At 35.9% G+C, this 27,957-nt stretch overlaps 1 protein-coding gene across 1 annotated transcript in view; it reads right to left on the bottom strand.

Moving 5' to 3' along the window:
* LOC106073354 (guanine nucleotide-binding protein G(o) subunit alpha-like) overlaps positions 1-27,957 on the bottom strand; it is a 126,727-nt gene that overhangs the window by 40,314 nt on the left and 58,456 nt on the right. The window contains exon 2 of the mRNA XM_056042116.1: positions 12,958-14,799. Within this exon, the coding sequence (XP_055898091.1) occupies positions 12,958-13,081 (124 nt within the window). The 5' untranslated portion in view covers positions 13,082-14,799. The remainder of the gene's footprint in view (positions 1-12,957; positions 14,800-27,957) is intronic.

Raw genomic sequence — 27,957 nt, 5'->3', positions numbered from 1 at the left:
GGAGAACAAACATTTAACTCGTTAAATTTCGACCAAGTTTACATTTTTTAAAAGCCGGCCAGAGAACGATCGCAATTTCAATGACCAGACTTGTTAGGAAATAAAATTATGTGAAGAAAACTTCATCAAATGTGTCCTGTAATAACCTGAGCTGGTCAGCATCTCTATCAGTTTAAACTTGTCAACACTGCGACTCAATTGTTTTTCATACAATGAATATATTGTAAGTGTCAAAAACGTAACATTGAGTGGAGCTTAGGGGGATTCAAGCCCTTTTTTGCAAATAGGGCCCCTATATAGATACTTTATATAACCAGTGAAAAGTTATATGCATATATAACCAATCAAGGCTTACAAGACACTGGATAAAGCTTTATTAAGCCTTAACCTCTAAAACGTTTATTTAAGGTGAAAATGGTCGAGGAGTCTTCTATTCTAAATGTCTCTATTGCCACTCCATCGAGCGTCTCTAAACACGTCTTATTTCCTGACTAATTCTATCGACACAAATTATCCTAAATATATATAGACATGTATATTGTATATTGTAATATATTTGTCAGTTATTAGGGCCCAAAGTGCAGTTGATACGGAAACTGATGCCCTTTTCTTTCAAAACTGTTATTGAAGGCGATGTAACAGGCACAAGAAAGGGAGATAAAACGTTTGTGGAACGCAAAAAATGAGATCGACTAGTTCTTTGGGTCTTTGTTATAAGCCAGCAACAGAAAGTTGTGAAAGAGTTAACACCCTTGTTCCAGTAACGCCTTCCAATAAAGTATGTGAGGAAATAAAAAAAACACAGATATTTCTTTAAATGTAATGTACAAACTAAGGCCCACGGGTTACAGCCTGGTCAGCGATAACATGTCATGGAGGGACCAAAAGAAGCACTTTCGGGGTTAACTCTCCAAGTCCCTCTACACAATCCCCGCCCTCAACTGAGAGGAAACCGCTGGTGGGAGATTCTTTTATCAACGTCAGCCCTTCAGACAAATATCCTTGGCCTCAGCAACACATTCAGTAACTATATATTATATAATGAAATACAGTCTCGTTTTCGAGTAATCTATATTATAAAGTAGAATGTGAGGGGTATGTATGTATGTATGTATGTATGTATGTATGGATGTATGTTACTTATAGACATCAAAACCGCTTGACCAATCTTGATAAAACTAGGCAGGAATGTTCCTTGGGTACCAACTTAGACCGTAGTGTATGTATTGTAGCCCTAAAACAAACTTAAGACCCTCAAAAAAAATAAAGTTGTCCGACTCTATTACAGCTATAGTATTTTATGGATCTAGGCCATGTCTACAATGTTGACATGAGAAAAGATAGAAAGGATTTAGACCTAGATCTAATTTTAAGAAATACACTTTGCGCAGAAAGTTTTTTACTTTGACACATGAAAATACAAAAGAAGATCCATTGATTTCATTATAGAATAAAATTAACCTTCAATTTTGTGCTTCAAAAGCATTTTTTACATAAATTAGTTCCTGATATCTGTGACTACACTGACGAACATTCTTTCATTAGACAATACCGTAATGAATCGCGTACTAAAAATTAATTCGTTTAATTGTTTACTTTATAATCCCATCCCTAGATCTAAAACTCTAATTCAACTCTAAGATGATAAAACTTCTCTTCGCACAGATAGTTTTATACTTTAACACATAAACATATTAATTAAAGTCCATTCATTTCATATTTTGATCAAATAAACATTCAAATTTGGTTTTCTAAAGCTACATTCGTTTACGAAATCTGCGAAGCCGAGTTGAGATAGGCCTAGATCTATATTCATTCATGAATCGCGTACTAAAAATTATTGGATTTAATTGTTCACTTTATAATCCCAATTATTTAACAAAGCTATCGCTCTTTTCGTTTTTAATGGATAAGAATGTATCGACTTCGGGTAAACCCATTTTCGCAAACCTAATTTTATTTTCGTAGCGAAAGAGAAAAAACTTCAAAGGATCATTAGTTAAGTTTAACATACATCTAAATCCAATCCACTAGATTAGTAAACACAAACTTAGACCCGCAGGCCGCGGGTAATGTCTGGCGAACATCCTTTCATTAGACATTACCAAATGGTTACACATTAACACATCTCTCTACTGAGTCTATTCCTAGGCCTAGGTCTAAAACTCTTTTTGAACTCTAAGATGATAAAACTTCTTTTCGCAAAGATAATTTTATGCTTTAACACATAAACATACTAATTATTATCCATTCATTTCATATTTTAATCAAATTAACATTCAAATTTGTTTTTCTAAAGCATTTTTAATACATTCGTTCGCTGTTCGCTAAATAAAGCTGCGTAGCCGTGTTGAGATAGGCCTATATTCATTCAAGAAAAAAGGTCACGCATGCGCAACACAGAATGAACTCTATAAAAGCCTCTAGATTAGTGTAGATTTAGATCTATGTCTACCTCAAGATCTACTTTATACTGTAACACATGAACATACAAAATTAAATCTATTCATCTCAAATTTTAATCAAATATATGTAGGCCTACAAGCAAATGTTTTAATTTGAACAAATGGATTTAAGCCTATTAGCTATTCTGATTTGATAGCTTCATTTACACTATTTTTACATTGACACATTCGCTTTACTTATCACATTATAATTTCGTTTAATTGTTTACAAAACACTCTCAGTGACTATATCGACAGTAATGCGCAAATAAAGACCCGCGGGTCGCTGGTAACATATGTCTAGTATATGTATATATGTATTGTTAAAGCCAACAAATCAGTAAAAGACCAAGTACAGTTCCAATGTAATCAATCGATCAATATATCACATACTTTTTAGAACAACACTAAGGACTACAAATTGAAGAGTTGAAGTACAAAAGCATGTGGACTATGTGGCATGGGATATTTGGCTCACATTGAGACGAACCCTGTCAAATCCGATGTTGTCAGACTTCTACCCCCCCTCTCCCCCCCCCCCCTTCCTATCCCTGAAGACGTGCGTGAGCTCCTTGCCCTGACTGATGTTTCTCCTACTCTCCAAGGACCAGAACTTTTCAGCTTCTGGCGACGTACCTGTCTGTTTCATTAGTGACAGCACGCCAAGTCACAGCGGATACTCCAGCGCCAGGGCATTAGGTCTCTATGACAGTTCAGAACTTGTCCTACGCGGTCAAAGTGATTTCTTCCTGACATTTTTATTTATAGAAGCACGTGCGATCTGGTTCGAGGCAGTCAGGGTAAGTTTGAAAAATTCCACTTATTCTCTCGCATTAATTTAAAATGTAAACATGTGCTTAATCGGCCATCACGGCTGTCACGTTATAGAAATCAAGTTGTATTAAAGCCGATCAAAGAAAGAACTCAAGAATTTTAGATCAAAATAAATAAGAAATTTGTAATAAATCTTAGCCTTGATGGAGAAAAAAAAACTTTGCCTTGATGGAGAACAACGAATTTTGCCTTGATGGAGACAAAAGGGCTTTGCTTTGATGAAGAAAAAAAAAGGTTTAGCTTGATGGGAAACTAAGAATTTTGTCTTGATGGCAAAAAGAACTTATCCTTGATGAAGGACAAGGAACTTTGCTTTGATGGAGAGCAAAGCAACTTTGATTGACCCCGATCTTCATAGTGTAATAAAAGGAAATCTGAGCATAGCAATGGTGTATCCTATATCACTTTATACATGTATTTTTCAGTTACCAACAACATGTACCAACATTGTTATAGTTCCAAACTCCGTGAAAGAGAAATGGAACTTATACTTTTTTATCGATTTTGAATATATTTCAACATCATGCTGAGGGTTATAGCAGAACTTACTTAACTTAGCAATACAAATGTACAAAAAAAAATATTTTGACAAAAAATCTAAAACCGTTTGCATAAATAAGTTAAAAATATGGTCGATAGTTGTTTTCCCTACTAAGGAATCTCCAGTGTTTGTTACTATTAATAGTGAATAGCTGTAAAAGTGGTGTATTTTTATGAAAAAACTGCTTGCATAAGTAATTTAAAAAAATAGTTTTTTGCTTTCAGAAAAGAAAAAAAGTAGTCGTTGCATCAGAACTTTGAATGGTCTAAAATATTGTGATGCTGGATTTTCTCTATCTTTTCTAGTTTACGAGATCTAAATGGGACGGACGAACGGACGGATGGACAGACAAACCACACAAAACTAATAGCGTCTTTTCCACTTTCGGGGCCGCTAAAACTGTAAACAAGCCAAAGAAAAGAGATTACTCTTTCAAAGACAATGCTAATCTAAGGGAAAGAGCAGCCAATTCCTGCAATTGATCTGAACATGTCAGGGTTTACCTCCAGTAGCGTAACGTCCATGGCGCGAAGGGGGTTCAAGGAACCCGGGTCCACGACCATTAGGGGTCCATAGTCCACAGAGTAGCAATAATGGCGCATTGGGGTTTTATTGCACTTGGGCCCATAACTCATGACCACTTAGGGCCCACATGAGCCCTTAGGGGTAACACCCAAGTGAAAAGAGAATGCACTTTTGTCAAAGCCGACTGGCATCATTTCAAGTTATTTTTTCGTAACCTACTATAATTGTAAGACGCTATAAAATGTACGGAATACAAGCTGAATCAAAACGTAATGACAGTATTTCCTACTTGCATTGGAATGTCTTTTGGTAAATGTACCGATACATACAGGCTTTTGGATTTTTGTAACACACTAAATTTGTTTTACTGGGAAAGGGACCCACCAAAATATTCCTGAACCCGGGCCCATGCTTACCACGCTATGCTCCCTTTCTGCTAAATAAAAGAAAATAAGTAATTATTATTAATTTATTTAATAATTGGCTAATGTTTTGATTGATTTATGTAATGTCATCAACTATTGATAATTAAGAAAAATGGCAACTTGAACAGAGAATGGGAAACGAGAAAAAAATACGTGTCGAAATGTAATAAGGGGATTATATCCACATCTCTCATTAAGTCACAGTTATTCCCCTTATTCGGATACCAAACAAAATAATTAATTTCTACTAATGAGATAATTTGTCAATGTTCATTGCTGATTCACGTGTTGTCAGGTTCAATGAAATAATGTGCAGAGTTTCAACTTGATCCGAGAATAGGATATGGAAGAACAAAAAACATGTTCAAACTTTTTATCAGACAGACAGAGTGAGTTGATATAAGCTTTGTACAAACAAGCAAAACAGTCACTTAAAATAAACAACTTATATAAGGGAAAGAATTGCACAATTACTACTGTACCTCGCAACACTGAACGATTTATCTCCCTTCTCTAACAAAAAAATAAAATGTATTTACTACCTAATGCAAATGTTTTGTTGATTAGTGTTTTGCGATAATTGTGCAAAGTTTCAATTTGAAATGGGAGTTACAGCGTGTGCAAGATTCGCACAAGACAGACAGAGTTGATATAAGCTTTGTAATTAAATGCTATCACGACCAAGGTATGGAAATAGATCTGGTTGATATTGGAGTCTGAATGAACTTTTGATTTCTTGCAGATAAGAGTACAGATATCATTTAGGATTAGAGGTGGCCTCTGGAGGTGGCGAGTGGTGCCACCGCCCTAGAAGGTCCCCACGATAAAGAGAATCCATTGTCACTGTCAGACCATCGCACACTTATTCGTAGTCCTGATCTGACACTCGCCCCGGGGACTGCTAAGGCCGCCTCTGATTCAAGTCCATTAGCTTTCCTTTAAGTGTACTTCCGTTCCAAATCAGAACAACGTTTTTGATCTAATCACCTCTGCGCATGCTCATTCTTTTGTTTCCTCCATTTTATCTTCGTGTCATTTGTTTTTATTTGTCCATTATCAATCAACCAAAGCCTCGTTATCACAACGAGGCTAGGGAAAAAAATCAGTGCTGAGTAATTAAAAATAAAGGCTGTTCTTAAGCATTTCCGGATAAGAAAACAATATTTGTTTTTCTTGTAAAAAAAAATTTTCCTTAAAGATAGAAACGAAAAGAAGTAAGGAAACAAAATCCCATTATTATTGTTTTCAATGAGAGAATGGTCTGCAAACAGGATGAGAGAATGGTCTGCAAACAGGATGAGAGAATGGTCTGCAAACAGGATGAGAGAATGGTCTGCAAACAGGATGAGAGAATGGTCTGCAAACAGGATGAGAGAATGGTCTGCAAACAGGATGAGAGAATGGTCTGCAAACAGGATGAGAGAATGGTCTGCAAACAGGATGAGAGAATGGTCTGCAAACAGGATGAGAGAATGGTCTGCAAACAGGATGAGAGAATGGTCTGCAAACAGGATGAGACAACTTCCACATTAAAACCCGAGCCTTTCGTTGAAAACATTAAAATCAACATTTTGCTACTTAGGGATATAATCAGCAAACCAACTTGCTACACAATTACTTTCTACGCTCTATCATAACCATGATATGGTCAAAAAAAGAACAAAGCTACAACTAATATAAATTAAGTTTAGAAGACAACGATAATTTATAATCTTAATGACAGAATCGTATTTGTTAATTAAAGAGATCGAAGTTAAACTCCGGAGTTTACATTAGGAAAAGAAAACTGGGGATGAAGAAGATGATAATCACCGTACAATGTTAAACGGCGGTCACGTGACGTTTCATTAAAGTTTTGATTAAAGAAGAAAGACATCACATACTAATTACGACATTTTTTTCCTGAACTAACATGAACATAGAATGAACAGGTTTGTTCTTTATGTCTCCATTGCATTGGGGGCTCTTCTAATTATATAATTAGTCGATTTTTTAAAATTATATAAACGTAATAAAACGGGAGTGATTCGGGACAAACAAACAAACTAAACAAACAAACTAAACAAACAAAACATTAAATGAATGAAAATAAAATGTAAAAAAAAAAGTTGTAGGACTTTAAAAAAAAATTTAATAAAATCTTTCAAAAGATCCTAGTCGCAAAGGATTGTTGCAGTTGGCCTGCTTCAATCGTAACGATTGTAGTTCATTTCGTAGAACGCTATTTAATGTGACTTTGGATCCTTATTTTGGAGAGACATTCCTGTCCACATACATCGCAGGTTAAGAGGACTTTCGCTTTGATTGTAGACTAGACAGCTGTTGGGTCCAAAGGAACATTATATTATTATTCGTATTATACAGTTTGGGGTCACAGCGTCACAGTGTCTGTCAGTGTCGCTGGCACCAGATTTTTGTTTCATGGTAGACTTGGAAAGCATTTCCCTCTGTCCGCAAGGCAACGAAGATGTAGATTCAGATCAACCCAGCGAGGTCAACGAGCTCCTCCTGCCCCAAGTTTTCTAGTTCAGATAAACAGAAAGATCAACTGTAAACGTTCTTGGTGTTAGAAAAGTCAGTTCGTTTAGCTCGGTATTCTTGTCGGAATGTTATGGAGTGTCTGTGTGTGTGTTGCTATGGTGACGGTCGGAAGAGGTTAGCGATTGGTTGTGAATGATTCAAGACTGGGGTCATTGCTGCTTTATAATCCAGTTACCATTTCCTTCTACAGAGAGCTACCTTGGGTCATCTCTTCACAGTCATTTCTACGAACTTATGGTTTCAACTAAACTAAAGACAAGAAAACGAAAAGGGGAGGGGGGGGGGCATGCTGAGGGTCAAGGACATAAAGTTGGTAAAATAAAAGAGAGGACTTGATCGACATGTCGTTTGAAATCGCTGATGTAAAAGGTTTATGATTCAAAGGAATGGAGACTCTACATTCAAAGTATAATTACAAAGATTTTGAGCGACAATTTATTTTAACAAAAGCGTTATCAGGAAAGTTTGCTTCAGTATCAATTTATTTATTAGATAACTGAATCTACATGGCATATATATTTCTGGTCAAGTGGCCTGGCCTTATGCTGATAGATTAACCGTTACTCTTTAATACTCATTCGTGTTCTCATTCTTCTGTATTTAAAGAATATTTTGTACATGACTACGTCGATTGTAAACACATTTACAATATTATGTTTGCCATTGACAAGTCTGTTCTTACGATCTGTGAGATAATCCTGCCGTCTTCTTTTCAAGGATCAAGGATCGATGCTTTCAATTATTTGATGCCAGTCGACTGTACCGTTGAACTTCACGTAATCTGGAGCAGCGTTCATTTCGTCTTGTCTTTCCCCCACTCTCAGACTGTGACAAGCTCTCTTCTTTCTCCAGGTTAGGACTCCTTGTAGCTGGTGCTGTCCCTTTGTCTTACACAGACTCATTCTCTCTATCAATCAAACTATATCCTCTCTCTCTCTCTCTCTCTCTCTCTCTAAATCAACAACTCCCTCTCTTTCTCGCTTTCAATAAAACTTCTACCGGCGCTTTTCCCTTTCTATTTCTCACACACCACTCACTCTCTCTCTCTCTCTCTCGTTTTCTTTTTCTCTCAATCAGCCTGTTCTTCTCTGTCATTCCTAATTTCTCTATCAGCCCATCAGCCTTTTTCTTTCAGTCAACTTTCTCTTTCTCTTTCTTTATTTCTCTAAATCTACTCTCTCTAGCTCTCTCTCTTTCTTTCTCTCATTTAACAATCTCTGTCTTTCTCTAGCAACTCATTTCTTCCCCTCACACTCTCTCAATATCTTCCTTTTGGCCCACTTTCTCTTCCTCTCCTTCTTCATCAAGTCTTCTCTCTCTCTCTCTCTATTTATTACAAACCTTAGATCAAATCAATCTGTCTGTCTGTCTGGTAAAAAATGTGTAACGTGATTTCTCCTACACCCATTCTTTGATCAAGCTGAAACATTGCACAATTATTCATTGACATAGACACCACATGAATCATTGAAAACAAAAAAGTAACCAAATAGACTATTAATTACTGGTAATTCAGGAACGCATAAAACAACAACCAGAGGAACTAATTCTTCGCTATTCACACATATGGCTAAATTTGTTGGGCTTAGTCCACTTAAAGAATTGTAAATGCTATTTCTCCCTCACGTTCACGCCGAGATACTTAATACAATTTATTGTACCTAACAAAACATAAATCAATTAAAAAAAAAAACAAGGTTACAAAGACAGTTTGTGTGGAAACACAAACTCAAAATCGGCCCACGAAGTTGTCCACCTAGACTCCTAGAGTCTTCACCAGGATTCGAAAATGGGACTACCGGTTCCAAGTGCTTTACTCTTCAGCCACAGCATCTCCATATATTCATTTAGCGTACAATTATATTATTAACCTTATCCATACATTCAAAATTAATAACATTTACATGTAATAAAGAGAAACTAAAAAAGATTTATTCTTCTAACAAAATTAGATAAATTGGCAACACGAAAAAAAATATTCATGACCTACTTTATGCTACACTTGTGTGCAAAGACTTTCCCCTCGCAAATAAAAATTAATATCTCCATATGTCATTTGTCATACAAACTAGACATAGATCTAGCTAGATGTAGACCTAGTTTTAGATCTAAATCTAGATTCATAGATCTAAGTCTAGAACTAGATCTAAGCCTAGATCTAGAAATAGATCTGTCTAGAGTCTACATCTAAGTCTAGATCTAGATCTAGAACTAGATAGATATAGAATCTACTATATCTAGACTAGAACTCTTATGAATTTAGAAGTTTAATATCATAATTGGTAGACCTAGGCCAATGTTATGATCGTGAATAGTAGGCTTTTGTTACTTGGTAATGGTGTACTATGCTGTTCGTATCCGATTCCTTTCTTAATGTGATACTATTGTTTACAAAATAAATAAATCTGCGCGCTATAATTACAGTTTGCAATTCTATAACTTATAACTAAAACGAAGTTCGTATCAAAATTCTTTTTTTAAAAACAACATTTGAATCAGTATTCTATTCAATGAGTTAGTTAATAAATGGAAAATATATTTTATAATGATTCATTGACATTTTTACCATTGTGACCTTAAATGCATTTTTTTTTGTACCAAATGGCTGTAGCAACATAAACGAAATGCATGAATATAATTCCCCAAACCCGTTACGAGTGTCTTAACAGCCCTAGCTCTAACCTATGCATCACTGATTTATCCCAAGGGTGACCAACCTTTTAAGGTCTATGGAACATGGACATTTCTGACACAATTGTCGAGTCGTGTTTGCAAAGCACGCTTTTCGAGCCTTATGGGTCGTAGTGTGAGCATCACTGAATTAGCCTAAAAGGATTGCTAATACCATGATTACAAAGACACACAAATACACTAACATATTTATGTATACAAATATAATACATCCCCTACACACACACACACACACACACACACAGAGCGAATTGCTTAGCATCATTGAGAAAAAATCTTTTTTTCCTATTTCAGAATCCAGACCATGTTATTTATTCTCTTGGTCTGGACAAAGTGCCCACGTGATGGTTACCAGAATGACGCCCTGCCAGACAACATTAATAAGGCTAATAAATCAAGAATTTACAAAATGCTATATGATAGGTGGGCCATGGACCCCCCTGTAGATATTATAATAAATGTCATTGAATGGGATCTATAGTTTATTACTTCTGTAGGACTATAGGCACTTTGTTTCAACGTATTGAAGTAATTACAAGTTTGTTGTACCAAATCTAATGGTACCTGTCGAAATAAAGTAAATCACTCTTTTGTCTATTTACTGTTTCTCTCTCACTCTCTGTCTCTCTCTGTCTCTGTCTCTCTCTCTCTCACTCTCTGTCACTCTCTGTCACTCTTTCTCTCTCTGTCTCTTTCTCTGTCTCTCTCTCTCTGTTTCTGTCTCACTGTCTCTCGTTCTCTCTCTCTGTCTCTTTCTCTCTGTCTCTCTCTGTCTGTCTCTCTCTCTCTGTCTCTCAGTCTCTGCCTCTCTCTCTCTTAATTTTTCTAAATTTCCATTCGCTCTTTCATTTAAATAGTCTGGAAGCTCGCTGTGAGTGGTAAAGCTCTTTTATGACCAACCGATGGTTGAAGAACGAATCACTGTGGAGGCTTGAATTGTTGTCCTAGAAGTATTTAGTCGAACTCTGACAAATTGTTAAACCAATCATCGTCTTTAAATCATTCATATCTACTCCATGAACTTTGACCTATGTCTACAAATAATTTAAGAAAATAAAATGGTTCAAAATAAACTGAAAATGTTTTTTTAAATGTTTTTTTTCTTCTAAGTGTATGAGGGATTGGCTAAAATGTAATTTAAAGAGCAATTCCATTTATCTTTCTTGTAGTTTCCAACAAGATCGATATAGATTTAAAATTGATTTCTTTTTAATGTTTTGATATAACAGAGGAAATCATTTCTGTCTATATCTTTGTATCAAACATACAGCATACAAATATTATTATCATACATACATCATGCGTATATTATACAAACATTATCTATAAACATACTATATCATGCATATATCATAAATAATCATACGTAGCACAATACTTCAACATTACAACGTACGTGTCAGCGACACAATTGTAAAGGTTTCAAGTTGTGAACAGCAGACACAAGTCGTCGAGATGACAAAAGATGTGATCACATCGAAAATATGCTTTCAAACCATTACATAAATGTACTATACAATGAGAAAAACAAACAGACTGCTTGGGTTGCCCTGTTAGAATGACGATTACACCGACTGATCCTCAGAACAACACTGACATGCATGAGAAATAAAAAGATGGTTTCCCGCAGCACTCAGTAAAAAGGAATCTTGCTTCAACATGCCTCACACCTTGCTACAGAACGGCTGATATGTCTACCCGCTTCGCCATGAGGAAGACTTCATACAGTGTTTAAAAAAAACTGTCTGAAAAGTAATTCCACGTCTTGCTTAAAATAGCAAAGTACAAAACTAGTTTAAATTTTGATTCTTTGAACGTAGACTTTGTTGTTGTTGTTTTTTTTTTGGGGGGGAGGGGGTTTGCCTCCTTTTTTTTGGGGGGGGGGGGGGCAATTTGCCTCCTTTTTGTTCTTTTGGAGCCTCATACTGTTTTGTTTGTAAATGTCACAACGTGTGTTGTGGTGCCGGGGTTTTCACTTGAATTAAAATAGTTGAATAAATGACGATCTAGGATTCACAATAAAAGATTCTTTGTTAAAACACAACTCTGGAACTTTATTTAAATATAAAACGTAAGTACAGCTTATGTACAAGTTACAGATCAACAATCACAAAAAAACATTACAAAGGCTTTAAATCAGAGCTCTTAGAAAACGCGACTGTCTACTAGGAAATTCTTTCATCGACTGGCGTTCTTTCTACTCTCGTCAATTCTCTGGCGCTAAAATGTCTTTATTTATTTTCAAATCAACCAATAGATTTGCAACATCGTAATTACGTCTCGGGTAAAACCTGAGGCGCTGTCAAGGATCTAGATTTGTGGGGTAATTCCTGAGGCTCAGTCAAGGGTTTATATTTCTATTTACACATAAGCTTTTAAATGTGAAATATACAAATAAATCTATAATGGCATCTGTGACAGTAAACCTATAGCTGATAATTTTCCAATATCAAGGAGGTGAGTGAAAGTCCCGTAGAATAAGCTTGTTATTCTTCTAAAAAAAAATCCAATTGGTTATAATTTATATAAATAGAAAAACACATTTCCTTCTTGATGACATCAATTTCCATGATAACTAACAAGAATATTGCTTTAAAAAATCGATACTTTAATTACATCTCTGTAATTGTGACCTACAAAAAAAGGTTGATGGGATATCTCTAAATTACAGGCTCAGACATTTTAATGATCGCAACATGTAAATGACAGACTGTAGGGTTGAGACAAAATGGTTGTCAGAAAGAGAAATATTTTAAAATGTCAAGAGACTAAACAAGAGAAAGTTTATGTCAAGAATGAAAGAGTGAAATATAAAGTAATTGACAATGGGAGCCTGATGACACGACATATTTTTTAACCAGATGACAAGTGGGCATTGACAGTCTACCTTTGCATTGTCTATACTTGACCTAGATTCTAAAACTCAATTCTATAGTATGTAACTAACACGACTCACCTAACATCAGCACTTTGACTGTTCTGGCCTGCCTAAGTCTCTCTGCTTCCAGGCCGTCATCTATTGTCTTGGACCTCCGTCTCGCTGCCTGCTCCATGTCGTGTGCACTGATGTTAACTCCCATTGCCTTCTCGGTGCCAAGATCAATTAAACCTTAGCAGAATTAATCCAACAGAATACGAACCAGGGCCACTAGCAAATACCTTCACAAGTATTCCAGAGCTTCAGGAATGATAAATAACTTGCAATCAGCGTCAATCTTTTTTTTTTTTTAGCACGTTCTAATTTTTGTCAAAAATATGCAGGAACCTCATAACCAAGAAATGAAATTAAACATATTTTTAAAACATATTCTCCGCCGAGTTCAAATGCGGTGCAATATACCGAAATAGCACATAAACGTTTTAAATGCTTCCAATAATTTCAAACACTAGTGCATGATCAATAACTTTAAAAACAATTCCCGAAGGACCAAACATTATTCAAAATTTAATAATGTCGAAATGTTAGCTAATTTTCAAGTTTATTAGAAAGTTTAAAAAAAAAATAATTTGTAAGACAATACAGAGAAAGAAATGTATGTTTAGTTAGTGCTATAAATAAATCTTGAGACACAATTTTGTCTGTACTTCTAATAACGTGTTTCTAATTAGGAAGATGTTTACCTAAGCGTTCAAAACACATGCGTTCAAGGCTCATCTTTTGTTGAATGAAATTTCCTCTCTGATCGGATGTTATACAGTTGAAGCTAACGTCTGCTAGAATGGGTCGATAACATCCGTTACGGAAATGCTAATGAACGCCGGGTAAATTAGAATAACATTGCTGTGAATGGATCTAGTAGTCTATATCTTCCAGTCCTAGCTCTATGGAAATATTTATCGGACTATACCCTATATATTTGTAAATAGGGGCTATCAACTGGCCTATATCCTAGCTATATGTAAATATTAAGTGGTCAATATCCTTGCTATATGTAAATAATCACTGCTTTATACCGTTGCTACATGTAAATATCTACTGATTTATATCCTTGCTTAATGTAAATATTTACAAATTTATATCCATTCATATGTAAATATTTACTTATGTACGTCCATGCTGTATGTAAATATTTACTGGTCTATATCCTTGCTGTATGTATATATTTGTTATTATATATGTCCTTGATGTATGTAAATATTATGACCGGTTCGGACAGAAAGCGTTGGATGGAATGCTCATAAGAGATGATCTCTTCACTTTATAGGTCGAAGTTCATTAGTCAGTTGTATTACATGTAAACACATACACTTCTCCTTCCCTTCGCTGTTAGCAGTTATTGCCCCTGCTGATAGCATCTAGACAGGAACTAAAAAGAAATGGCAACAATAGTCTGGGTTGAGTTGAAGATCAAACTAGTTTTTGTTGTGTGTAAACATACACATACTTACACTGGACACTATGAAGTTATATATATTGTTCTAGTTGACCAGTTTATTTAAGTTATTGAAGAAATATGTGAGATATGTCGTCGTTAGAATAGCCCGTCTATGTAAGTCTAGTTTCATATTCCGCTAGACTAGTTGATATAACACCATAACATAGTATAGGTTCATACTGTCAAAACACAAACGTCAGTGGATACAAATCAAGTCTCGTAAGATTCTCGGTTGTTTAAAGATATGAATGATACTCCAGACGAAACCAAAAGTTGATTTCGGATTATGTTTGAGAAACACAAATTCCAGCATGGATAAATGAATTTAGAATTATAAAATCCATTAAAATGTCCACAACTTTTTGTGAGTTTCCTCCCTTGAATAAGGAAAAGAAAAATTCGTATTTCCTTGTCTTGATGAACTGAAAATAGAAAAAAACAAACAATTTCAATTTTTGTGGAATCAAATGAAGTTCAGGAAATAATCAAATATTGATATCTACATAAAAAACTATTTATGTCTATAGCGACGTGTAAATCTATAAATAGATTTTAGCATGAAGAATGTCTAAATTGTAGAATGCTTGACACAGCTAATAAGTCATGTTTTGTAAGTTGTTTACATTTGTCGGTGGTTCCCTAATCCCCCCCCCCCCGGCAGGACGACCAAACGACAGTCCAGCGAGCATACCGCATAACCAAGCAGCCGTCCTGTCCAGGAAAACACCAGTGCTCAATGACAATTATTATTACTGACACACTGTCATGTTAAATGTCATATACATATATAGACACATTTGCCATTTCCAATGACATGTATTGTTACAGACACACTGCCCCAAGTTAAATGTCTTGTACCTGGACACACTGCCCCAAGTTCAATGGCGTGTACTTGGACACACTATTCTTACACTTGAATTAACATCGTCCTAGCCAGACACTATGTAAAATGGATCCATCTACATCACCCATGGATTAAAAACCCAGAAAAACTAAATCGATTCCATGACGCAGGATTCGGTTCAAAGAAAGAAAGTCTAATTGATCCTTGGAGACACGACAGACGTGCTGACATTAGCCATCGGTCAGTGGAGGTACAGTCGAGTGTTCAATCTGTCACTAGCGTTTTATATCGTAGGAAAATTTGAACTATTGAGAGACGGAGACTGCTTGAAATTTAATTCATACCAACTTGAGAAAAAGGACGATAGATGTCTTTGTATGATCGAATACTGTTTGTATTTGTGTTGCAATAGTAATTTCTGGCTGTCACTGTACAGTTTTCATTTTCGGCAGCTTTAGTAGTTATATAAAATTGCCTAAGATAAGGTGAACTATTTTTTGCATAAAATCATAGCCACAAATGACTCATCACTAACTCTCCCACTTGCTGTGGACGATAAAATAAGAAAATTGAAACATATAATAACTAAGCCTATTCACGATCGAAAACGATTTTTTATCCACATCTCAATGATTATATGTTTTTGAAGCCGACATTTAAATGTCTAATGTAGTAAACAAAAAAAAAAAGTAAAGTTCCCCTTTCAGACCTTATGGTCTATAGGGCAGATGATGTAAAGGTCATCTGTTTCTGTCTAATGTACAAAGTTATATTTCATTCCGCTTTAAGCACTTATTGACACTATTTTGATGCTGCAGTACCTTTGGTTTCAATATTTTGATACAAAGCTTTTATCAACTCCCTCTGTCTGTCTGTCTGTTTGGTAAAAAGGTTGAACATAATTTTTTCTCCCATTTCCTATTCTCGGATCAAGTTGAAACTTTGCACAATTATTCAAGACATGAATCAACTAAAAAAAATAATTACTTAATTAATTATTGATGATTAATTTTTTTTTGATATTTAAACAAAGGGAGTAAATACTACTTAATGAGAGATGTGAATGTACACATGGATTAAATGCCCTTGTTACTTTCTGACACGTTGTTTCTCACATTTCCAATTCTTGGATGATGTTGAAATTATGAATAATTATTCACAGTCGATGACAAGACAGGAATCATTCCAAAAAATTAACCAATTAGTTAATCAATTAATACTTACTAATTATTTTTGTTTTATTTAGCAGAAAGGGAGATAAACTCTGCCATTTTCAGATGAATGGCAGTTTTAGCGGTAGTTTCCCTTATATAAGCTTTGTTGTTTTTTTTTAAATAAACTTTCTGTCTAATTGCTTGTTTATGTCTGTTCCTAAACAGATCTAGATCTAGACCTAATTCTCCTGGAGATGTAAATAATTGTCAAAGTGAATGTAATGGATTATCCTTGGATGAGTGTGATATCAAAAGTCTTTTTATGAAGAACTCGTAAATTTCGTGTGTTTGTGTGTGTTTACGTGAGCGTGTTCGTGTGTGTGTGTGCGTGTGTGTGTGTGAGTGGAGAAAATTGCTACAGTTGGAAATGTCAAGACAGTAGTTAATGATAATGCGTATCATATTTTTAAAACAAGCTTAGTAGTCTCAAAATCGGCTCCTGAAGTGGTTCATCCATGCAGGTAAAAAGGCAGGTTTCATTATTTTCAGAAAGGATATCTGTATGAAATTCTATCAAAGGCAAATGACAGAGAAGAATGGAAAAAGAAGTTTGACAGATTTTGTGTGGTGCCCCAACGGTCCAGCAGACAAAGCAATAGGTGAAGTTGGATGTAAACCCGGCCTAACTGATGTCATATAATGATTATCTAAATGATCTAATTGTTTTGTAAAGTGTCAATCTCTTATTCAAAGCCTCAAGAAAAAACAATTTCCGTAAAAAAAAAAATCTTTGCGTTTCCCCGTTTGGGCATGTGCAGTTCATGCGATAGTATGAAATATTACTTATTAATTGTTGTTTTAAATTATGTTATACTTATATGCATACTAAATAGATTTTTTTCTCTTTAAAAAAAGTAAATATATTTTTGTAACTGTTGTAGTTAGTATGACAGAATTTATTTAACTTAGCAATACAATTGTAGAAAAAAAATTGACAAAAAATCTAAAACCGTGTGCATAAATGTGTTAAAAAAATGAAAAAATAGTCATCTCCCTTACTAAATAGCCTCCCGCGTTTTTTACTATTAATAGTGAATAGTTGTAAAAAAAAATGGTGTATTTTCATGAAAAAACTTCTATAGTTTACGGGTAAAGAATGTATGTAGTGCGGGGAAACTATTATATGCTAGGTTGCAGTGGAGTGGGTGTGCTTGGTTTAAACCAGTTCTACAGAAAAAAAAACATAGGTGTTATAATAATCATGAAATCTCCATATTGGCAAATTATTACAGATCAAACAAAATATGAGGGTTTATTACATTTCACCGGCGTTTCAATTAAGTGATGCCATTGTAATGATGGCTGTTCCATCAAATATTCAAGGGACAAAAGGGCGTTTCATTTACAAGTACTGTGTATTCAAAATACAAAATAAAAGTCTTCGCTCCTGAAATTAGCCGTTGCTCCCATTTTTTATCACAGGTAATGTTTTACACTACATATTCGATAGTGGTTTTATTTAATTATCTAAAGTTGACAGACAGACGGGTGGAAAGACAGACAGACAACACAAGACCAATAGCAGTTTTCCCATTTAGTTCCCTAAAAGTGTCTTGTTGAGAGTTGACTTCTGTTTATCCATCTCTACCTACTCTTCCTTTGTTTCTCGTGTAGAGGTTTACTGTCTTAACATTGCATTGTGTTTCTCGTTCTGTGAGCTGCAGCTCTTCCCTAAGATAGCGGTCTATTATTAGATCAGGAAGAGACTATTCAAACTATTTATCAGGACATTGGGATGAAAGAAAGAAACATTATTGAAGACAAGCGACGGACAAATTGTCGTTCTTGAATGTCTAACATTCAGCAGAGACCGCCTCAGTTCCTTTGATATAACTTCATTTCACGCTTAGTTGGCAGACAGGAAGTCAGCATTGATTGGCTCAATAAATATCGCGCTACATGACAACATTACACCTCGTGATAGCGGGGCCATTTTATGTGTTTGTGTCTGTGTGTCTGTACGTTTATATTTGTGTGTGTGTGTGTGTGTACAGTCAAAATGGACCAGTTTGGATGTTTACCCCCAATTATTAACTTAATATTTATTTATTTCATAGGTGAAATGAGATAATATAATGATAGATGTTACGGAATCTTTGTAACATGTAACAATATTTTTTTAAACAGGACATTTCCTCCTGTATACAGTACAGTTGACCAACTTTTGTTACTAATAACTCATCACAGCCTCATTGACATTGAGTGTTATTTGTTGACCGTGGGTCAAGAAGGTGACAACACGAGAAAACATCTGGGAAGTGAGAACTACTCAACTCAAATTGAGTTCATGGACCTCATTCACCAATCGTAAACAAACAACATTTAGCCACGTGATTCTCTATCTCTTCTATACAAATTACGATCTAGTTTTTAATAGTGGCTATCACGTGACAGTTTTTTTCTGTTGGTTTATCAATATTATCACGTGATTAAATGTTGTTTGTTTACTATTGGTGAATGAGGTCCATTGCTTTTGGTAGTCGGAGCAGTCCATGTGTATTAAAGTTAGTCAATATCTTCTACCCGCGGTGAGGCGGACGTATTTGAGAGATGGCACCTACTCTAGAGATACTTATTATTGTGATTCTCATCTATTGGATTTATGCAACTCGCATTGTAACGTGGATGTATTGACTCTTAAGGATATTTATGTTATTTCTTATTTACCCAGTGATATGTAGCTGGACACTTAAAAGCAGTTCTATTTTATCGTGTACTATTAATGTAAATAAATTTATCTTTGGCTGCTGAAATGGACCTCATTCACCAACCGTAAACAAACAACATTTAGCCACGTGATAATATTGATAAAACAATGAAAAATGACAGCCTTTTTGGAATGCGTAATTTGTATAGAAGATATAGAGAACAAAGTGGCAAAATATTGTTTGTTTACGATTGGTGAATGAGGTACATTGGACTTGAATCTGTGTATTCTAAAACGTGTTTGTACTGAATGCGTGGAACAACTTAATAGCTCAACTTAAAGGCAGAGTTCAGACGCACGAACCCAGTAGAGAGACCACAGCACACAAACATTGTGACATAACTAATCAACGATAGATTTTTAAAAAGGGCGTGTTTTACCCACCCCAATTTCCTCCATCGGACAAAATCTTAAAAGAAAATAAATAAAAGGTTAAGATAGACAATGGAGATATATCTGCTTTATTTATACCTTTGCCAGGTTCACTAAACGTAAAGAGATATTAATATACCTACATGTTTTGATTGAATAAATTAAATATTTAGGGACCATCTGATATACGCGGGGGGCGCGGTGGCTGGGATCCTGGGTTCGAATCTCGGTGAAGACCAGCATTTTGAATTTCGGGATTTTTAGGGTGCCCCTGAGTCCACTTAACTCTAATGTGTACCTGACTTTAGTTGGGGAAAGTAAAAGCGGTTGGCCAAGGAAACAGATGACCTTAAAATCATCTGCACTAAAGACCGCATGGTAAAAAAGGGGAACTTGTTTTTACTCCATCTGATATATGCACATGATATAAAAGGACGCTTCGTCTTGTCTGAAAGGAACACGTTAATTCTCATATCTATAGTTCAGATCTGCAGATGTGTTTTAAATAATATACTCCAATGTCTTGAAAGTGAATAGGAAAAAAAAATGTACACCAAAAGTGTACTTGTTGGCAGCACGAGGCATGAATCGCCAACTGTTAAATCTAATTTTGATGTTAAGATTTAATGTCTTTGTCATTTCTAGCCGGCGATGAATATTCGCTTAACTCAGTGCGGCATTGGCAGCGGACGAGATAACTTCAAGGGAAATGTCGCACGCGACCTGAATGTCTACTTACAACTTTTTCCCCCTCCCAGGCTGTTAGGACACTTGCCATGAACACGTTGTCACGCTCTTGACATGGCAATTACATAGGATGGAGATATAGATGTATATAATATAATGTATATGTATATATATATATATATATATATATATAGCCTATATATGTATATAATATAATGTATATATATATATATATATTTATATATATAGAGAGAGAGAGAGAGAAAAGGCAAAAGAAACAAGATAAACAATCTTCAGACAAAGAAAGAGATAGAGACAGAGAGAGAGAGAGAGAGAGAGAGAATACCGAGATAAATGACAGAGAAGAGATAAGGTATTTGTCTAAAAATAGCCATTACTTCGAGTGACGTCTCAATTGTCTGTTGGATTTGATGAAATTTACAAAGAACAAAATCGCTTGGGGAAAAAAAAGGAAGAGTTAGAGAGTGTAGGAGAGAAAAACAGGGAAGGGAAGAAACAGTGAAGTAGAAGAGAGAAAGAAAGAAAAGATGGAAACAAAGGAAGAAACAGTGAAGTAGAAGAGAATTAGTGGATGGAAAAAGAAAGAGAGTACTAGATCTAATAGTCTTTCAATAAAGTCACAGCTTCTGTTCCATGACTATTTAATGGCTGCCCAGCACGCACCGTGGTCACTTGACAACAAAACATACAGTAATGACGTCAACATCCACAAGGTATTAAGTTATGATCATTAGGGTCACAGTGGACTATGGGTCACTGTCCTGTCTAGAGCTCAGTAGGCCTCATCGCCAGGGCACGTCATTGGATGGGGGGAAGAGAGCGGCGCACACAACCTTTCGATGACCAATTGATTCCTCTACAGGACGTCCAAACAGTACGGATACCCTTGACATTTTATAAAGTAACAATTTTGACCTAATTCACATGCACATACGTATCACGAACACTCATTTCAAATCTATTGTATTCGTGTCTTAAGAATATAGAGGACTAAGAATTATTTAGACAAAGCTTATTGATATCAACATCAATGTGTTTGTCTTGTATACATTTTGTACACGTTATTTCTCCCACTTCCCATTCTCGGTTCAAGTTGAAACTTTGAACAATTATTCATCAGCCTTAGTAAGACATGAACCAATAAAAAAATCGAACAATAATTTACTTTGTATATGGACTATATAGTCAAAGGCGCACTCAGCTAAAGGGAAATAAGCATTGCATAGACAATTAAGTGATAGGAATTAAACGGTAGCTAGAGTAAAATATAATAACTAAATGTTAATGTAAAGATTATATCCAAGACTGTATGTTGATGTAAAGATCATATCCAAGACTGTAGGATGATGTAAAGATTATATCCAAGACTGTGTGTTACTGTAAAGATTATATCAAAGACTGTATGTTGATGTAAATATTATATCAAAGACTGTATGATGATGTAAAGATTATATCCAAGATTGTATGTTAATGTAAAGATTATAATCAAGACTGTATGTTGGTGTAAAGATTCTATCCAAGACTGTATGTTAAATGTAAAGATCATAGCCAAGACTGTATGTCAAATGTAAAGATCATATCCAAGACTGTATATTGATGTAAAGATCATATCCAAGACTGTATATTGATGTAAAGATTATATCAAAGACTGTATATTGATGTAAAGATTATATCCAAGACTGTATGTTAAATGTAAAGATCATAGCCAAGACTGTATATTGATGTAAAGATCATATCCAAGACTGTATGTTGATGTACAGATTCTATCCAAGACTGTATGTCAAATGTAAAGATCATAGCCAAGACTGTATATTGATGTAAAGATCATATCCAAGACTGTATATTGATGTAAAGATCATATCCAAGACTATATATTGATGTAAAGATTATATCAAAGACTGTATATTGATGTAAAGATTATATAAAGGACTATGTGTATATTAATCAATTATAAAGAAAACTTTGTATAGCATTTTGTTTTTTGACAAGAGTGTCACACTTTTGGAAGACTTAAAGATAATCAACCTCCTAGTCCGAACCTCCCGCAGCACGACAGGGGATGGCAGCGTGCAGGGTCTGAACCCTGGACTATCGATACCACCGAATGAGTTCGAATGTCTAAATGTGTAAAAAATAAGAGCTAAAGTAAAAACAAGTTCAAAGAGCTGATATATTTAAACGTACTAAAAAGTAGAAAGGTGACATTTCGGTCAATATTCATTCATAGTCAATGACAATACATGAATCAATAAATCCGTTAACCAATTAGTTTTACCAATTAGTGGTCATTAATTACTTTTGTTTCATATAGAAAAAGGGGAGTTACACCTTGCAGCATTGACATACATGGTAGTGGTTTTGATTGTATACCACTTATATAAGTTTTGTTTTTTAAAAAGTATTTTTCATTTTTTTTTTTTGCTTGTTTTATTTTAAATAGTTTGATTTGGTCCCGGCGTTAACCTAATGAGATTGTTTCCTAACCCATCAGAAGAGATCAATATTTGTGCAGGTAAATGAAATATTTCGAACCACTTGATGTGTAGACCAATGGAGTACTTTAAACCATTTAGAACAAATTGATGTGCAAATAACTTTAGTTATTTGAACCTTTTGAAGTGTAGACTACTGTAGTTCCTTGAACCTTTTGAAGTGTAGACTACTGGAGTTCCTTGAACCTTTTGAAGTGTAGAATACTGTAGTTCCTTGAACCTTTTGAAGTGTAGAATAATGTAGTTCCTTGAACCTTTTGAAGTGTAGACTACTGTAGTTCCTTGAACCTTTTGATGTGTAGAATACTGTAGTTCCTTGAACCTTTTGATGTGTAGAATACTGAAGTTCCTTGAACCTTTTGAAGTGTAGAATACTGGAGTTCCTTGAACCTTTTGAAGTGTAGACTACTGTAGTTCCTTGAACCTTTTGATGTGTAGAATACTGAAGTTCCTTGAACCTTTTGAAGTGTAGAATACTGGAGTTCCTTGAACCTTTTGAAGTGTAGACTACTGTAGTTCCTTGAACCTTTTGAAGTGTAGAATACTGAAGTTCCTTGAACCATTCGAAGTGTAGACTACTGGAGTTCCTTGAACCTTTTGAAGTGTAGAATACTGAAGTTCCTTGAACCTTTTGAAGTGTAGACTACTGGAGTTCCTTGAACCTTTTGATGTGTAGAATACTGAAGTTCCTTGAACCTTTTGAAGTGTAGAATACTGGAGTTCCTTGAACCTTTTGATGTGTAGAATACTGAAGTTCCTCGAACCTTTTGAAGTGTAGAATACTGGAGTTCCTTGAACCATTTGAAGTGTAGACTACTGGAGTTCCTTGAACCTTTTGAAGTGTAGACTACTGGAGTTCCTTGAACCTTTTGAAGTGTAGACTACTGTAGTTCCTTGAACCATTCAAAGTGTAGACTACTGGAGTTCCTTGAACCATTCAAAGTGTAGACTACTGGAGTTCCTTGAACCATTTGATGCAAATAATACTGTGTTACTCTGAACCACTCCATGCTTAGACCACAAGAGGATCTTGAATAACTCGATGTTTGGACTACTAGAATACTGGAATAATAGATTACTGAACCTCATTTAACCCTTTGTATGCGGCGTTCCAGTAACGTCAGAGTTGCCAAATGTGTGACGTTATTGATGGCGAGTTGAAAAATTTCTTTTCTCCGAATTAATTTTGACTCTCATACTTTGGGATTTGTTTACTAGCAGATTGAAATGACAAGAGATCATTATTAAGTTAATAATATCTATCAAATTATCAAACTCAATCCACAGTAAAGGAATATAAGTCAAAACTTTAAAACAAAATTACATAGAAAAATGACAGATATAATCTGACTAGGTAATAGCGAAATCAACAAGCAATGAGGTAGCACTACTGACTGGAGGAATGAACAACGCTTGACAAGAAACAAAGGACAATGAACACGGCTATGTGGCTCTGTTTGTTCTTAGATAGTCTTCTATAAAGGTCGTTCCAGAATCTTCTTGATCCTTCCTGTGGATAAACTCTTGTCCACTATTCTTTCCTGCCATTTATTGAGACGGTCAATGCCCCAAAGTGTTCTGGTTAGAGAGAACGAATGTTCTTATCTTTTCTAACTTCACCAGTTGACTGGACTGAGTGTGCAGTCGAGCATGACAAGTCAATGTTTATGTTTACTCCTAGAACTATGTCCATGTTTTTAAGGAAAGATAAAAGGCTGTTCTAGTATTGTGAACTTTTGTGTCTCACTCTCAGTCTATAATGGCTAGCCCACTTCCTAATGTTATTCCTGTTTAGCTCTATCGTTTCAAGACATGACTACTTTTTCATTTCTCTATGTCTGTCACTTTTCTCTTTTTTTCTCTCTCTCCCTCTCTCTATCTCTCTTCCTCTCTTTCTCTATCCCTTCTTCTTTCTTTCTCTCTTTTTCCCTATTTCTCTTATATAACTATTTCTCTTTTTTCTCTTTCTCTCGTTTTCTCTCTTTCAGAACTTTTTAACCTCGGGTCCATCTACTAGCATCTTTGTCTAAGGGAACCGACCACATTTTGATTCATTATAAAATGTAATCAAAATTTTCAAAGGAATCAGAATGCATGGCCCGCGGTTCGTAGTTTGTTCGTCGCTTGACTAATCAATCGCCTACTGTAGTTGAACATAATATATAGTATCATAGTCTAATATATGTACGTAATTATAATTATAATCCTATTGTTTAAATTTTATAGTCGGTTGATGAGCATGAAATTAGACGTAAGTCTTAAATACTTGGCGACGTGTTACCAAAAGCCAGTTCTACGCAGACACAGAAGTGTTGCCACAAGCCAGTTATACGCAGACACAGAAGTGTTGCCACAAGCCAGTTATACGCAGACACACTAGTGTTATCAGGAGCTAGTCCTACGCAGACACAGAAGTGTTACCACAAGCCAGTCCTAAGCAGACTCAGAAGTGTTATCATGAGCTAGTCCTACGCAGACACAGAAGTGTTACCACAAGCCAGTCCTACGCAGACTCAGAAGTGTTACCACAAGCCAGTTCTTCGCAGACACAGAAGTGTTACCAGAAGCTACTTCTACGCAGACACAGAAGTGTTACCAGAAGCTACTTCTACGCAGACACAGAAGTGTTATCAGGAGCTACTTCTACGCAGACACAAAAGTTTTTTTAGGAGCTACTTCTACGCAGACGCAGAAGTGTTATCAGGAGCTACTTCTACGCAGACACAAAAGTGTTATCAGGAGCTATTTCTACGCAGACACAGAAGTGTTACCAGAAGCCAGTTCTACGCAGACGCAGAGGTGTAACCAGAATCAAGATCTACGCAGACATCGTTAAGTTTTGATCAATGAATAAGCAAGTTTTAATTTTCAGAGCCTCAAAACAGAGCCTCAAAACAGCGCCTCAGAAAGTCAAGATCAGCCTCAACATAGCCATCAGTGTTGAAACTCACAAAAAACAGTTCCTTACTAGACTCATCAGTGCTTCTCTACAATATCAAAAATAAAAGAAAGCTCTGACTAAAAAAAAAGATAGTTAATTTTGTTTTTATCGATAATCTTGGTTTAAAACAAAAACCTTATCTCTCTTTAAAAAATAAATTAATTAAAATGTGTTTCGAAGTCAGCCCCTTAAGACAAATTCTCATCTTTCTGCTTCATCTCCACCTGGTAAAGATAAATAATTGGCTTGGGGAGAAAAAAAGTTCAAAGATAAAACATGTTTTTGTTTTACAAACGTTTGTTTTAGTCTGCAAGCACTTTTACAAGAAAATGTGTTCATAATAGTTCAGTTCACGTCTGCTCCAGAAATTATGTGCACATTTATAATTTACGTCATTGCGTTAGTGTCCAGATTTAGCGCAATAGAAATGAATAGATGATGCACAAATTAGAAGTTTGGAACTGAACTTAAAATGATTACAAACCATCCTTGGTCGAAAAGGAGGCTGAGCGGTAAAGCTCTTGGCTTCATAACTGGGGTTCCCAAGTTCGAATCCTGGTAAAGACTGGGATTTTTAATTTCGGGATCCTTGGGCGCCTCTGAGTCCGCCCAGCTCTATTGCGGTTGGTTGGTCGTTGTGCTGGCCACATGACACCCTTGTTAACCGTAGAACACAGAAACAGATGACCTTTACATCATCATCCCTATAGACCACAAGGTCTGAAAGGGAAAATGTTACTTGTTTTATTTGATGGAAAACATGGCGGTGACTGTGTTTGCTTCCGGCAACACTTCACAAACACAAACAACAGTTGAACTTTTATTACATTGTTGATTCCATTTTGGATGCATCTCTATACAGATGAAGCGGGTTCGAGTCTCGGGGAATAATTGGATTTTAAACTTAGAGACTTCTAGGGCACCTCTGAGTCCACCAAGCATTCATTGGTTACCTGACAAAAGCTTGAGAAAATAAAGGAGGTTGCTCGTTGTGCTGGCCACATGACACCCTCGTTAACCGTCGGGAATAGAAACAACTGACCTTTACATCACCTGCCCCATAGATTGCAAGGTCTGAAAAAAGGTTCTTTACTCACATTAACATCGTAACTGTGGAACGTTGTGTCTTATTTTATTTATATTTCACGAATATTTAGTTTTGTAAGGCACTAGAGTCTGATGTCCACCGTCTACTGCCTTGTTGTCTATAACACTAGTGAGGACAAACATACAAGTCTATGTAGGAGGGGGGTTGGCATGCTGCTTGGATGAACTGAGTGCTTGAAAAGGATGGTTTGAAAGTGGCTGGTTGCTGATGTTTAAAATCAGAAATGCATTATCAACATTTAGACCTAGGATCAATAAAAGGGCTACTAGTTTCTTTAAAATAAAAGTTAGTTGCTTTAATTTGTTTCGTGAGGAGTTGCTAGTTTCTAACGTTTAGCTGCTCTATGGAGTACACTACAAAAAGATTTTCACGACACTGTGCTAACCAGCCAAAACATTTAGAATAACTCAATTCATAGCTAAATATAGCATGAGGCTTAGTGTGTCTAGAATAACAGAGATTTTACAGTAATTGTATTGAATGCACCCCGGCCCTTCTCCCGAGGCTGTGGGCTAAGCTGAGGCTTAATTAGTTTGCACGTTTTTCCGGAACAGATTATATGAGCTGCATGGGTCAGTTTGATCTGGGGATCTTTGGAGGAAATCGATGTCGATTTATCGATCTGTCATGTCAGACAGGATTGAGGCACGGTATCATGGACTCAATAAAGCAAGATCCATGTGTGATTGAATGTTTGGATACACAAGTGGATGCCTGCTAGGATACACAAGTGGATGCCTGCTAGGATACACAAGTGGATGCCTGCTAGCATACACAATGAATGCATACGAGAGAATTTCTGCTGGGATGAGAGAATGTCTGCTGGAATATTCGAGTGAATGTCTGCTGGAATACACGAGAGAATGCCTACTGCGATACACGAGTGAATGCGTACTGGGATACACGAGTGAATGCCTACTGGGATACACGAGTGAATGCCTACTGGGATACACGAGTGAATGCCTACTGCGATACACGAGTGAATGCGTACTGGGATACACGAGTGAATGCCTACTGGAATACACGAGAGAATGCCTACTGCGATACACGAGTGAATGCGTACTGGGATACACGAGTGAATGCCTACTGGGATACACGAGTGAATGCCTACTGGGATACACGAGTGAATGCCTACTGCGATACACGAGTGAATGCCTACTGGAATACACGAGAGAATGCCTACTGCGATACACG

The sequence above is a fragment of the Biomphalaria glabrata genome, chromosome 9 (assembly GCF_947242115.1).
Source record: "Biomphalaria glabrata chromosome 9, xgBioGlab47.1, whole genome shotgun sequence".
Classification (NCBI taxonomy): domain Eukaryota; kingdom Metazoa; phylum Mollusca; class Gastropoda; family Planorbidae; genus Biomphalaria; species Biomphalaria glabrata.
The sequence above is the reverse complement of the archived record's forward strand: the minus strand, read 5'-3'. Positions and strand labels throughout refer to the sequence as shown.